The sequence below is a fragment of the Jaculus jaculus genome, chromosome 1 (assembly GCF_020740685.1).
Source record: "Jaculus jaculus isolate mJacJac1 chromosome 1, mJacJac1.mat.Y.cur, whole genome shotgun sequence".
In the NCBI taxonomy this organism is placed as follows: Eukaryota; Metazoa; Chordata; class Mammalia; order Rodentia; family Dipodidae; genus Jaculus; species Jaculus jaculus.
In genome coordinates this window covers 179,641,318-179,656,586 of record NC_059102.1, presented here as the reverse complement: position 1 = coordinate 179,656,586, position 15,269 = coordinate 179,641,318, and the positions used below count along the sequence as shown (strand labels likewise).

General features: G+C 48.5%; 1 protein-coding gene across 1 annotated transcript in view; it reads left to right on the top strand.

Annotated features, from left to right (window-relative positions):
• Positions 1 to 5,281, top strand: part of Creb3l1 (cAMP responsive element binding protein 3 like 1) — a 53,728-nt gene extending 48,447 nt beyond the window's left edge. The window contains exons 10-12 of the mRNA XM_004657195.3: positions 401 to 527; positions 4,283 to 4,550; positions 4,739 to 5,281. Of these exons, the coding sequence (XP_004657252.1) occupies positions 401 to 527; positions 4,283 to 4,550; positions 4,739 to 4,775 (432 nt within the window). The 3' untranslated portion in view covers positions 4,776 to 5,281. The remainder of the gene's footprint in view (positions 1 to 400; positions 528 to 4,282; positions 4,551 to 4,738) is intronic.
• The last annotated feature ends 9,988 nt before the right edge of the window (positions 5,282 to 15,269 follow it).

Genomic DNA, 15,269 nt, shown 5'->3' with positions numbered 1-15,269 from the left:
CCTTGGCTCACCTCTCTATCATTCACCCCTGGAAGTCAGCTGAGCAAGCATTGCGCTTGAGATCCCCAAGGCGGGGGGACCTAGTTGGGCCTCCCAGGGACTCAGCTCCTCCTGCAAGCCAGTCTTCCTGGGAGTGGGGCTGAGAACAGGGTGTGCGGATGAGCCCTCCGCCCCAATCTCAGGGGCGACCTCCACCTTCGCCTTCCCTTTGCTTCCTCTCCTGACTTCTCCACCCTGTCGGTGAGAAGCACACGAGCCCTTTCCTCTTTTCTATGGTGCTCCTGAGCTGCTTTCTTGAGAAAACACTGAAACTTTTGCACCCAGTGATTTGGGGTGAGGCAGGCTGTGGGGTAGCCAGCCTGGCAGCCGCAGACCTGATGAATGCTCTGTCCTTTACCAGGTGGCAGCCTTGTGCTTTGTTCTGGTGCTGGGATCCCTCGTGCCCTGCCTTCCTGAGTTCTCCTCCGGAACCCAGACGGTGAAAGAGGACCCCATCGCCTCAGATGGCGTCTACGCTGCCAGTCAGAGTGAGTGCCCCCCGTATAACAGAGGAGCCATGGGGCTGGAGAGGTGGCTTCGTGTTTAAGGCACTTGTCTACAAAGTCTAACGACCCCGGTTGGGTTCCCCGGTACCCACATAAAGCCAGGTGCACAAAGTGGAACTTGCATCTGGAGTTCACCTGTGCGGCCGGAGGCCCTGCCCATTCTATCTCTGTCTCCTCTCCTCTCCTCTCCTCTCCTCTCCTCTCCTCTCCTCTCCTCTCCTCTCCTCTCCTCTCCTCTCCTCTCCTCTCCTCTCCTCTCCTCTCCTCTCCTCTCCTCTCCTCTTTTCTCTCTCTCTCTTCTACAAATAAATAAATATTTTTTAGAAAAAGGCAGAGAGAGAAGAGCCATGTCTGATGTCTGGACATCATTTTGTTCTACGTCCTCATTCTACAAATGAGGAAGCTGAGGTCCAAGGAAGAGGGTCTATGATTTGTTCCGTGTTAGTGGCAGAACTGACCCCAGACTCCCGCTCACCTCTGAGAGCCTCTGGAGTGGCTTGGAGGAGGAGGGCTTTAGGGGGTAACCTGTGTATGAGGGTAGCAGTGGTTATAATGTATCAGTATTTCAGTCCAGGACAGCATTTTTTTTTTTTTTTGAGGGAGGGTCTCACTCTGGCCCATTCACTATGTAGTCTTAGGATGGCCTCGAACTTACTGCGATCCTTCTACCTCTGCCTCCCAAGTGCTGGGATTAAAGGCGTGTGCCACCATGCCTGGCTTCTCACTGGCCATTTAAGGCGGTAGAGACTGCCTGATGCACAGTGAAGAAGGATTCAGAGACCCACAGGACTTACAGGAAGGAGATAGGGCTCGGCCGAGAATGTCCTCACTCTCATGGCATGGGCTCAGATATAAGCCAGTCTACTGGAGGCCCGTGTGGCACAGAGGTTCAGAAGTGGAGCGTTAGCTCACACTGCCATTTGCTAGACACATTGCAGGTACCTTAGTCTCTCTACACATGGGTGTCTTGACCACAGCTGTTCTGCGAGGTAACCCAGCATGCCGCAATGCGTATATGAAATTAGCACCTTCCCTCCAGGAGAAGGAAGGAGACCCACTGTGTGAGCGGCAAGGCACCTCAGACAACCAGGTGGCTTTCAGGGTCACGGGCTACTTCAGGCAGACCTGTGAAGGAACTTCATGAATCTGATAGGACAGAAAAGAAAGAGGAAGGTGGGAGGTGAGAGACAGGGGAGGGCCGGGATCACCTGGGGTGATCACCTGCTGGGAAAATGAACCAGATACTGAGTGCCTGGGAAGCTGGGGAGGGCTAAGAGAAGCGTGGACAGGATGGCCGGCCGTGAGGGAGGTGTGTGGCAGGGACACAGGCCCTGGTTAGCCATTATGCATGCTTGGCTTTCCAAGAGGAGAACCTGCAGTGTGGGGCTGATGGACGAAGTCCTGGAAGGGGAAGGCACCAGATGAACTGGCCCCTGGAGGCTGCAGCACGTCTGAGAAGGGAGGTGGTTGTTTGGTTTCAGGCTTTGCACAGTACACAGAGATGACTTTGCTAGACCTTCCTATCCTGTAAGGGAAGCTGGGCAGTACGCAGTAGATGCTGCAGCTGGCAGATCTGGGGTTGCTTCAGTGGGACAACTCAGAGAGTTGCCTGGGCCCTCCGCGGCCAGCTCTGAGAGGAGAAATCTCATCCTCAAGACCTCCTGTAAAAATTTCAAGGCCTACCAGGCGTGGTGGCGCACGCCTTTAATCCCAGCACTCGGGAGGCAGAGGTAGGAGGATTGCCATGAGCTCAAGGCCAAGCTGAGACTACATAGTGGATTCCAGGTCAGCCTGACCTAGAGCAAGACCCTACCTCGTAAAAAACAAGAACCGAAAGAAAGAAAGAAAAGAAAAGAAAAAGAGGGAAAAAAATTCAAGGTCTTCCATAATGCCTGAAATGGATGTCCAACAAATGTTCATGTCTTTCCCTTGATTTCCTCTGAAGAGTTGGCCAACCCTAGGAGGGGAAAGAGACCAGTTCCAGGTCTCCTAGGAAGTACATGGTAGGGAGATTAGAACACAGCTCTCGGAAGGGCCTGGTGGTGAGGGCCTATAATCCAAGTTACTCAGGAGAATGAGGCAGGAGGATCTCAAGTTCAAATCCTGCCAAGGCTACAAAATGAATTCAAGGTCAGCCTGGACAACTTAGTACTAGTGAGACTCTGTCTCAAAATAAAAAGACGCCAAGCTGGAGAGTTGGCTTAGTGGTTAGGACACTTACCTGCAAAGCAAAAGGACCCAGGTTCAGCCAGGTGTAGTGGTGCACGCCTTAAATCCCAGCACTCGGGAGGCAGAGGTAGGAGGATTGCCATGAGTTCAAGGCCACCCTGAGATGACAGAGTTAATTCCAGGTCAGCCTGGACCAGAGTGAGATCCTACCTTGAAAAACCAAAAAAAAAAAAGAACCCAGGTTCGATTTCCCAGGACCCATATAAACCATATGTACAAGGTGGCATATGGATCTTGAGTTTGTTTGTAGGGCTAGAGGCCCTGACACACCCATTCTATTTCTATCTGCTTCTTTCTTTCCTTCTTCCTTCCTTCCTTTCTTTCTTTCTTTCTTTCTTTCTCCCCCCCCCTCAATAAATAAATTTTTATAAAATAAAATAAAAACTGGGCATAGTGGCACACACCTTTAATCCCAGCACTCAGGAGGCAGAGGTAGGAGGATCATCATGAGTTCGAGGCCACCCTGAGACTACATAGTAAATTCCAGGTCATCCTGGACTAGAGTAAGACCCTACCTCAAAAAAAATAAATAAATAAATAAATAAATAAAACATAAAAGAACCCAAGGGCTGGGGCAGGTAGCTCAGCTGGTAAAGTGTTTGCCTTACAAGTGTGAGGACCTGCATTCAATCCCCAGAACCCGTGTAAAATGCCAGGCTTGTGGCACATACTTGCAATTCCAGGGCTGGGGAAGTAGAGACAGGAGGATCCCTGGCCAGCTAGTGTAGCCTAATTAGCGTGTTCTAGGCCTTGTTTCAAAGGAGGTGGATGGTTGTCCTGAGGATGACAGACAACCAGGCTGCCCTGTAGTTTCCACGTGCACATAGGCATACATTCAGCACTGTCTCTTAGGAAGAGCTAAATTGTTCTAAGCTCACTATTTTACTAAGCACTCTTCAATCACTTCCCTGAATTCCTCATTGAAACCTTATGTGTACATGAAGTTGGTGCTGGTATCTCCGCTTTACAGATTGGCCAGCAAGATTAAAACGGAGCATGTGGGCTGGAGAGATGGCTTAGCGGTTAAGCGCTTGCCTGTGAAGCCTAAGGACCCTGGTTTGAGGCTCGATTCCCCAGGACCCACGTTAGCCAGATGCACAAGGGGGTGCACACGTCTGGGGTTCGTTTGCAGTGGCTGGAAGCCCTGGAGTGCCCATTCTCTCTCTGTCTGTCACTCTCAAATAAATAAATGAAGAAAGAAAGAAAGAAAGAAAGAAAGAAAGAAAGAAAGAAAGAAAGAAAGAAAGAAAGAAAGAAAGAAGGAAAGAAAGAAAGGAAGGAAGGAAGGAAGGAAGGAAGGGAGAGAGAAAGAAAGAGAGAAAGAAAGAAAGAGAGAGAGAAAAAAACAGAGCATGTGACCGACAGGAGGTCACACAGGCAGGGAACCAGAGAGCTGTGACTCAGGACTGTGAGGTTCTGAAACCCGTGTCTCTCATTCCCGAGCCGTGAGCATGAGGCCAGAGGGGCACCCGAGATCCGCTGGTGGCTGACTGTTCCTTCTTCCTCAGTGCCCTCCCGAAGCCTCCTGTTCTATGATGACGGGGCAGGCTCGTGGGAAGATGGCCGCAGTGCCCTGCTTCCTGTGGACCCCCCAGAGGGCTGGGAGGTGAAGTCTGGGGGGGCAGCAGAGCCACGGGCCCAGGACCACCTGCAGCATGACTATCTGGACAGCACCCATGAGACCACCAAGTACTTGAGCAAGGCCTGGCCAGAGGACACCGGTGGCAATGGCAGAAGCCCCAACTTCTCCCACCCCAAGGAGTGGTTCCATGACAGGTGGGGAGTGGTCTCTTGTCTCCTCTTCTCCTTGCCTGTCCTCCCCAGAGTCCTGGGCTCCACTACCCTCAGCCACGCCCTTCCAAGCCCCATACCGCCTTGATTCCCTGGTCCAGACCTACCTCCCAATGGGGCTATGAATTCCTCTGGCCAGACTCATCCCTGGACCCTTTTCTCTCTCTCTGCAGGGAGCTGGGCCCCAACACCACCATCAAACTCTCCTAGGCTGTTCCGAGGCCAAGGACACAGGACGGACCCCCTGGCACCCAGAAGAGGCGTTCTCTTGCTCACTGACATGGATCCAGCTCGCACCCCTGCTCTGGGGCTCTCCACCCCAGAAGAAAGTGTCCCACTTCTTCCCAGCCCTTCCCGCCCAATTTGTGGCTGGGGACCCCCCATGTCCCCATACATTCAGACTGTTACCTGGAACCAACCACTCCATTCTGTCTTCTCCCTCCCACATCAATCATCCGTCCTTCTCAGATAAACCACTCACTGGGGTGCCCTTTCCTTCTTTCTCATACCAACCAACAGGACCACTGCTCTCACCCCCATCCACACACACAGACAGACAGACAGACACACACACACACACACACACACACACACAAAATGCACAAACACCCACACAATGCACAAACAAGCACATGATGTCCTCCACCCCCCACTGTACAGAGACCAAGAACAGAAATTGTTTGTAAATAATGAACCTTATTTTTTATTGTTGCCAATCCCCTAAGATATTGTATTTTACAAATCTCCCTCCTCCCATTATCCCTTCCTTGTTTTATATATATATTTTTTGAAGTTAGTGCGGGCTTTGCTGCCCCCTGGCTCAGGACAGAGGTACACCCCACCCTCTCCTGGCCATCCCCTGCCGCTGCCCAAGCCGCTGGGCCTTTTGAATTGCCAAACTGCTTCCTCTACCAGCTCAGCACATGCTTTAAGAAGGCAAAATTTAAAAAAAAAAAAAAAGATGCAGCATCAAGTTCGGACTTTGTGCCCTTCTTCCTGGGGGATGGGCAGTAAGAAGGGCCAGGTATTTATACTCTGGAGGGGGGGCTATGGTGAAACTTTTCTAGTGGGACTCCCTTAATCCAGCCAGTGACCAAATTCAAATTAGACAGCCAAAGCATTCTGCTGTGCTCTCCCACCACTGGGCTGTTCCAAGTGCACACTGCCACAGAGGACCCTAGAAGCCACAGCACTGGCCTTTGGGGACGGTACCAGAAGGTCAAGATCCTCACAAGAGCCAGGCACAGCGCTGGGGCACATCATGTGCCAGTCCTTTTCAAGCTCAGCCCATTAGATTAAGGGCACAAGTTTCAGAGGCAGAAGAGCTGCTGGGTGTGGTGGCATGCATCTGGAGTCTCAGAAGGTCAGGGGGGGCTGAGGCAAGAGGAGAGATGGCTCAGTGGTTAAAGGTGCTTGCTTGCACAATGGCCTGGATCTAATTCCCCAGTATGCACACAAAGTGGCACGAGCATCTGGAGTTCATTTATGGTGGTAATAGGTCCTGGGATACCCATACAGTCTCTCTCTCTCTCCTTGCAAATAATAAAAATCAAAGACTCCACATCAAAGAAAGAAAGAGAGGGGAGCTGGAGAGATGGTTCAGTCAGTAAAGTGTTACCCTCAAAAGCATAGACACCTGAGTTTCACCCCCAGAAACCACATAAAAATGCCAGGCATGGTGACATAGTTTTGGCACTGGAGAGACAGGAGGATCCCTGAGCTCACTGACCAGACAGTCTAGCCTACCTGGTGAGTTCCAGGCCAATAAAAGAGCCTGTCTCAAAGGAGAATGGTGTTCCTAAGGAATGACATTTGAGGTTGTCCTCTGGCCTCTGCATGCACACATGAACCCACACCCGCTCATGTGTACCTGTGCACATGCAAGCATGCACACACACAATTACACGCAACACACACATGCATAAAAAAGACATAGGAGCCAGACATGGTGGTGCCTTTAATCCCAGCACTCAGGAGGCAGAGGTAGGAGGATCGCCATGGGTTCGAGGCCACCCTGAGACTTCATAGTGAATTCCAGGTCAGCCTGAGCTAGAGTGAGACCTTACCTCAAAAAACCAAAAAAAAAAAAAAGTTGTATTTGAATACTGGAGTTTCCACTTGTTGATTGTGCAAAATTTTGATATGACCTAAAAGATTTCCACCCCATGGTTAGACATTCCACTGTTTAATCTCTTTCCCCTAGAGTACAAGTGAATAAGTAGATTACCTTTTATGGCAGAAGTAATTAAGGTTCAAAATTAGTTGATTTTATTTTTATTTTATTATTTTTTTTTTTTCAAGGTAGGGTCTCACTCTAGCCCAGGCTGACCTGGAATTCACTATGGAGTCACAGGGTGGCCTCGAACTCACGGCGATCCTCCTACTTCTGCCTCCCAAGTGCTGGGATTAAAGGCATGCGTCACCACGGCCAGCCATCCAAGTTAGTTGATTTTGAGTTCATTTAAAGGGAGGAGCTCCTGGATGGGCTCACTCAGGTGAAAGCCATTGGTAGATGGACCAGGTCCTCCCTCAATGGGAGAGAGCGCCTCCTGCAGGCCATGAGGCAAACAGCTTTGTGGAAAGCGGTGGCTTTCAAGACCCAGTGTAACAGTGCCCAGGGCTGCAACAACAAGAGCAAGATGTGCTACGCAGCACAGGAAACCGAGGCGCCTGGAACAAAACTTCACACCCACGGGCAAGGGTGCAGTGAGGTAAGTTCCACGGAGTTCTTAGGACAGAGCTCAGCACACGGTGAGATGCATAAGCAGGGCATTTAGAGACGGCATCTATATAACCATGTGGAAAATACCATGCAGGGTACGCCCTGATAAGGCCAAGAAAGATCTCAGCCCAGAGAGAAGCAGCAAGCGCTTCTCGGTGGAGGTCCCGGGCAAGAGTCAGCAGGAAAGGGTAAAGGCATGTTCCAGAAAGAAGCTCCCCTCCCTGGTCATAAGACTCCACCTACTATGGGAGAGAGCAGAAAAACCAACCGAGAAGCTGTGAATGGGAGCTGGGGAAGTAAGTCTGCTGGTGGAGTGCTGGCCTGGTGTGCACGAAGCCCTGCTTCCTATCTCTAGCACTGGGCAGGTGGACGCAGGAGGATCAGAAGTCCAAGGACATCCTCAGCTACATAAGGAGTTAGAGACCAGCTTGGGCTACATGAGAAACCAAAAGGAACAGAAAAAGAGGAAGAAAGGAAGGATGGGAGGGAGGGAGGAATAAAAAAAGGGAGAGGGTAAGGAAGGGGGAAAGAAAAGTAAAACAAAGGTTGGAGAGATGGCTTAGCAGTTAAGTGCTTGCCTGTGAAGCTGAAGGACCCCGGATCAAGGCTCCATACCCCAGGACCCACGTTAGCCGGATGCACAATGTGGCACGTGCATCTGGAGTTCGTTTGCAGTGGCTGGAGGCCCTGCCATGCCCATTCATTCTCTCTCTCTCCCTCCCTCCCTCCCTCCCTCCCTCCCTCTCTCTCTCTCTCTCCCTCTTTCTCTTTCTCTCTCTCTCTCTCTCTCGCTCTCAAATGAATAAAAAAAAAAAATTTAAAAAATGGGCTGGAGAGATGGCTTAGCGGTTAAGCGCTTGCCTGTGAAGCCTAAGGACCCCGGTTCGAGGCTGGGTTCCCCAGGTCCCACGTTAGCCAGATGCACACGGGGGCGCGTGTGTCTGGAGTTCGTTTGCAGAGGCTGGAAGCCCTGTCGCGCCCATTCTCTCTCTCTCTCTCTCTCTATCAGTCTTTCTCTCTGTGTCTGTCACTCTCAAATAAATAAATAAATAATTTAAAAAAAAATAAAGTGAAACAAAAAGAAAACTTGGGGCAGGGGAGATGGAAGATTGCCCAGTGGTTAAAGGCACTTGCTTGCAAAATTTGCCTGCCTGCCTGATTTCAATTCCCCACTATCAGCTAGATTCATGGAGTGGCACATGCATCTGGAGTTTGTTTCAGTACCAAGAGGTCCTGATGCATCCATTTTCTCTCTCTCTCTCTCTCTCTCTCTCTCTCTCTCTCTCTCCTTGCAAATAACTAATGAATTAAAAATTATATATAAAGGAAAAGCCAGGCATGGTGTAAAATGTGGTGGCTTTTAATCCCAGTACTCAGGAGGCAGAGGTAAGAGGATTGCTGTGAGTTCAAGGCCAAGCTGGAGCTACAGAATGAGTTCCAGGTCAGCTGAGGCTGGAGTGAGACCCTGCCACAAAAAAATAAATAAATAAAATAAGAGCCAGGTAGCTGGACATGGTGGTCACACCTTTAATCCCAGCATGCGGGAGGCAGAGGTAGGAGGATCACTGAGAGTTCGTGGACACCCTGAGACTCCATAGTGAATTCCAGGTCAGCCTGAGCTAGAGGGAGACCCTACCTCAGGGAAAAAAAAAAAAAAAAAAAAAAGCCACATGCCTTTAATCCCAGCACTGGGAAGCAGAGGTAAGAGGATCACTACATAGTGAATTCCAGGTCAGCCTGTGCCAGAGTGAGACTCTACCTCAAAAAACAAAAAACAGAAACAAAAACAAAAAAAGAGAGAGAGAAAGAGAAGAGAAAATGGTTTATGCTACTGGAAGGTAGATGGCAGAGCAGAGTTCCTAACCGTGAGGTTGCATGGCCTGCAGGGTCCAGAGCCAGAGAAACACGGCTGCCTTGCCAAGGCATGCGGACCTCAGGCAGGCATGACATTCTCACATAGAAAAGCAGGGTACAGTGGTGAAGCTTCCCTGCACCAGCCACCCACCAGGAAGAAAGCTGGGTGAAACCAAGCAATTACAGAACTGACCACCAGACCCTGACCTCCTCAGCCTTCCCCTGCATAGCCTCATCCTGACCACCTCCAGGGATGGAGCCCCCATAGCCTGCTGCTGGACATCAGATGGTTTTGGTTTTGGTTTTCGTCAGGTAGGTTTTGGTTTTCATTTTGTTAAGACAGGGTCTTGCTCTAGCCCAAGCTGCCTTTAACTCATTATGCAGGCCAGGCTGGCCTGGAACTATGTAACCCAGGCTAACCTCTTAAGTTTTGGTAATCCTCCTGCCTCAACTTCCTGAATGATGGGATAAAAGATATGAGTCACCATGCCTGGCTTGGGCATCAGTTTTGTTTTAAAATATTTTTGTTTATTTATTTACAAGCAGAGAGAGAGAGAGAACCAAGGCCTCCTGCCACTGCGAATGCACTCGAGATGCATGCGCCACTCTGTACATCTGTCTTTACATGGATACTAGGGAATCAAACTCACAAGTTTAGGCTTTGGAAGCAAGTGCCTTAACCACTGAGCAATCTCTCCAGCCCAAGCATCAGTTTGAACTGCAAGAAAGCACAAGCCTTTATAGAAAGGTCACTAGAAGGGCTGGAGAGATGGCTTAGTGGTTAAGCGCTTGTCTGTGAAGCCTAAGGACCCCAGGTCGAGGCTTGATTCTCCAGGACCCATGTTAGCCAGATGCACAAGGTGGTGCACATGTTTGGAGTTCGTTTGCAGTGGCTGGAGGCCCTGGCATGCCCATTTTCTCTCTCTCTCTCTCTCTTTCTCTGCCTCTTTCTCTCTGTCACTGTCAAATAAACAAAAAATAATTAAAAAATAAAAAAAAGAAACTCACTAAAAGCTGAACTCTAGATCATGAGCTATTAATCTGTTTATTTATTTATTTTGGTTTTTTGAGGTAGGGCCTCACTGTAGCCCAGGCTGACCTGGAATTCACTCTATAGTCTCAGGCTGGCCTCGAATTCACAGCGATCCTCCTACCTCTGCCTCCCAAGTGCTGGAATTAAATGCATGTACCACGATGCCCTTTATTTATATTTTTTAAGATGAGGCGTCATTTAGCTTTGAGCTCACTGTGTAGTCAAGGATGACATTGAACTACTGGTCCTCCTGCCTCTAACTCCCAGAGAGTGGGATTACAGGCATGGGCCACCATGCCCCAATTGTATGTTCTGTTGAGGACAGAATCCAGGCTTCCTGCTTGCTAGGCAAGCATTCTACCAACTGAACTATATCCCCAGGTCTCATTGCTAGACTATTAACAATAACTTTTAAAACACTTTCTTTCTTGGAGCTGGAGAGATGGCTTAATGGTTAAGGCATTTGCCTGCAAAGCCAAAGGATCCTGATTTGACTCTCCAGGACCCATGTAAGCCAGATACACAAGGAGGCACATGCATCTGGAGTGCATCTGCAGTGGCTGGAGGCCCTGGCATCATGCCCATCCTCTCTCTCAAATAAATAAATAATTAAAAAAAAAAACTTTCTTTCTTGATTGATTCATCCATTCCCTCTATTAGCCATTCAACAAACTGCCCTTCAAGGCTGCCAGATTGATGGTAGAAGCTGATATTACTAGTCTTTGGCTGTTTCCAGGTTTTTGGCAACTTAGTCAAAGAATTGAAAAATGGTGCAGAAAGACACTTTTATATTAAGAGCAAAAGAATATTTTATTTATTTATTTGAGAGAGAGAAAGAGACAGAAAAGGAGTGAGAATGGGCACACCAGGGCCTCTAGCCACTGCAAATGAACTCCAGATGCATGCACCACCTTGTGCATCTGGCTTTATATGAGAACTGGGGAATCAAACTTGGGTCCTGGGGCTTTGTAGGCAAGTACCTTAACTGCTGAGCCATCTCTCCAGCCCCTTAGTTTGAATATACACTGCTAAGGAGGTGGTAGGCCACTCTAGTAGAAAGTACTCAAGGGTACCAGGAAGTGATCTGGGGCTTCTCGATATAGAATTTTTAGGGGAATTGATAGGTTGTTAGGAGTGTAGTTTGAGTAGTACCTGATTTGATTGACAGGTTTGGGCTATACAACATTTTCTGTATTGCACATGGCCCTTCCCGTGGTGTACCTGATTTTAATCATATGTACCTTCAGTTATGCGTAGGTATAAGATGGTAAGTAAGGGTTTCTCCCTTAAAGTTGACTTAGAGAAAACAGTTTCCCTTACTACCCAGGCCTCCAAAACCAGTTAAGACTGGATGGTCCCCTGCTATTCTGATCCCATATCTATCTAAGAAGATATTTGAATGGGTATTGATCATGAAGAATGGTCACTAAAGGAGGGCAAAAATTGGTTCACTGTGTAGAGTGGGGTGTACATGCAGCTTGAGACAGGTGGGGGTCTCTGGGTGCCAGTAGGTTGCCAGGTGCATTGTCTGGGAAGAGGGCGGGTTTACTGCTCAAGCCAAGCAGCACCCAGAGTGGATAAACTATTCCCTATGTTGGCCTGCATCACTGGCAATTACACAGCCAGCCGGGGCTGGTGGGATAGAAGAGCAAGCAGAGCAGATGGTAAGAGGACACAGAAGATGTCATAAGGGGGCTGGAGAGATGACTTAGCTGTTAAGATGCTTGCCTACAAAGCCAAAGGACCTACGTTTGATTCCCCAGGAACCCACATAAGCCAGATGCACAAGGTGACGTATGTGTCTGGAGTTCATTTGCAGCAGCTAGAGGCCCTGAAACACCCATTCTCTCTCTGTCTCTCTAATAAATAAATGAAAAGCATTTTTAAAGATGTCATAAGGGCTAGAGAGACTGCTTAGTGGTTAAGGCGCTTGCCAACAAAGCCTAACGATCCAGCTTCCATTCCCCAACACCCACGTAAACCAGATGAACAAGGTGGCACATGCATCTGGAGTTCATTTGAAGTGGCTGGAGGTCCTGGGATCGCCCATGCTCTCTGTCTCTCTCTCTCCTTACAAATAAGTAAAATATTTTCTTAAAGGTGTCATAAATTCAGATAGAAGCAGAGGTCAGAGAAGGCAACCCAGAGTAGAGTATTTGGAGCAGAGGTTCATAAGATGGAAGATGTGGTAAGGACGGGAGGTGTGGTGTGAGGCGAGTGCGTGTCCTGGTCACAGGACATAAGAAGGACTAACCAGGGCTGGAGAGATGGCTTAGCGGTTAAGCGCTTGCCTGTGAAGCCTAAGGACCCCGGTTCGAGGCTCGGTTCCCCAAGTCCCACGTTAGCCAGATGCACAAGGGGGCGCACGCGTCTGGAGTTCGTTTGCAGAGGCTGGAAGCCCTGGCACGCCCATTCTCTCTCTCCCTCTATCTGTCTTTCTCTCTGTGCCTGTCGCTCTCAAATAAATAAAAAATTTTAAAAAAAATTAAAAAATTAAAAAAACAAGAAGGACTAACCATACAACCTGGGGAACAACTGCTACTTCCTGAGAGTCTGCAGCCTCATCCTCGTGCCCAGGAGGATGAATATGGCCCTTCCTCAAGCTACAAGGAAACAGCACTTTGTTCTGCCTGCCATTAAGAACCACTGAAGGCTTTCAAGCCTGGATCAGATAATGGGATCTGCCTGTTGTAAGACCCTGCAGGGGGTATAGGACATAGAGACGATTCCAGAAGTCATCAGAAGGAACCCTCATCAGGCTCTGACATCAAGTTAACTACAGTGTGCAAGAGTAAAAACAAGACCTGAGCTAGCATTCAGGAGTGTGGATTTGGAGGCCTAGGTGAAGGCAGGGTGTCCTGAGGAAAGGGAAGGCTACAGGAAGAGCAGGCTTGGAGAGAAAGAATAGAATTTGGGGACTGGAGAGATGGTTCAGTGGTTAAAGGTGCTTGCTTGTAAAGCCTAGTGACCTGGGTTCAATTCCCTAGTACCTACATAAAACCAGTTTACAAAGTGGTACCCTGGAGGTAGCTTGGTAGTTAAGGCACTTGCCTGCAAAGCCAAAGGACCCAGGTTAGATTCCCCAGGACCCACATAAGCCAGACACACAAGGTGGTGTACACGTCTAGAGTTCATTTGCAATGGCTGGAGGCCCTGGAACTCCCATTCTCTCCCTCTCCCCCCCCCTTCTCTCTCTCCCTCTCAAATAAATAAAAATAAGTCATATAAAGTGGCACATTCATCTGGAGTTCACTTGCAGTACCAAGTGGCCCTGGCATACCTATTCTCGGTCTCTTTCTCTTCCTTTCTCTCTCTCTCTCTCTGCATGCAAATAAATAAATAAATATACATATATTTTAAAATCCTGGCGTGATGGTGCATGCCTTTAATCCAGCACTCACATTCGGAGGCAAAGGTAGAAGGGAGGATTGCCATGAGTTCGAGGCTACCCTGAGATTACATAGTTAATTCCAGGTTAGCTTCAGACAGAGTGAGAACCTACCTCAACCCCCCCCCCCAAAAAAAAAGAAAAAAATTTTTAAAAAGAAAAGATGTCCAAAAGGTGCATGTATCTGGAGTTTTGTTTGTAGTGGCTGGAGGCCCTGGTACACTCATTGTCTCTCTCTGCCTTTCTCTTTCTCTCTCTCAAATAAATAAGTAAATAAAATATTTTTTTAAAATAAAATAAAAAAGAATAGAACTCATTTGCAAATTTCCAGCATTGGAGTTGCCTAAGGAAGGCTTGAACTAACATGTAAATGTAAATTGGTGTGGTGGGCTCACACTGATAATCCCAGCACTTGAAGTACTGAAGCAGGAGGATTGCTATGAGTTTAAGCCTGTGTTCAATAGTGAATTCCAGGCTAGCCTAGGCTAAATAGTGAGACCCTGTCTCCAAAAAGTTACACACACACACACACACACACACACACACACACACAATCTAGGGGAGTGGTACATTGCATTAGCATCTTGGGTCTGCAGTAAAGGAAGCGAGGAAAGAGCAGAATTTCAGGGAAGACACAGGAGTGGAGGAACTGGTGTTAAGAGGGCTGGGCTATAATGAAGGGAAAGGGGGAAAAACAGGAAGTGAGTGTCCAGAAATTGATGGAGGAGAGAACTTGGGGCATGATGGCCAGAGTCAGATAGAAGGCGAGAAGGCAAAGTGAGAAGGTCACAGGGTCCCCCAGGAGGAGCCCTTATGGAGGAGCTGGGACGGAAAGTGAGACAAGCCAGTAGAGGCTAGAGCTGGTTGGGATGGAAGTGAAGTCTGGGGAAGATGAAGGGACCTGTCGCGCCCATTCTCTCTCTCTCTCTCTATCTGCCGCTTTCTCTCTCTGTCTGTTGCTCTCAAATAAATAAATAAAAATAAACAAAAAAAAATTTTTAAAGCTCTATCCCTGAGCTGTACCCCTAAGACAATTTTTTTTTAATTTTTATTAGCATTTTTCATGATCATAAAAAAATCCCATGTTAATTCCCTCACAAATGTTATTTCTTTTTTTTTTTTTTTGGTTTTTTGGTTTTTCAAGGTAGGGTCTCACTCTGGTCCAGGCTGACCTGGAATTAACTCTGTAGTCTCAGGGTGGCCTCGAACTCATGGCGATCCTCCTACCTCTGCCTCCCGAGTGCTGGGATTAAAGGCGTGCGCCACCACACCCAGCACAAATGTTATTTCTAAAGACAACAGTCAACAGTAGGAAGATTGAGGGTGCTGCAAGGAGGGAAACAGATGGATGAGCAGGTAGGGGAAGAAAGGTGGGGGGCAGGGGTCCATTTGGACCAGAGAGGTCCAGACAGAAGGGGAGGATATTCTGTAAGTGCAGAATATGGGGAGAAGGAAGTGTAAGGAGGCCCCCAGTAGCTATCAGGCTTGGGGTGTGGCCACAGAGAAGGTTGGCATGAGAGTTGAATTGTAGAGAAACAATTTCAAAATCACTGAGAAAAATGGGAGCCCCTTCCCTTCCATGTGTAGAGTGCTATCACTGGAGTTCAGACAAACAGCCCCTGAGAAGAAAGGACATGAAATCTCACACTCTCCCATTTGTGACTAGCTTCCCTGAGCCACAGCTGTACAGAGAGCTGTACATATCCA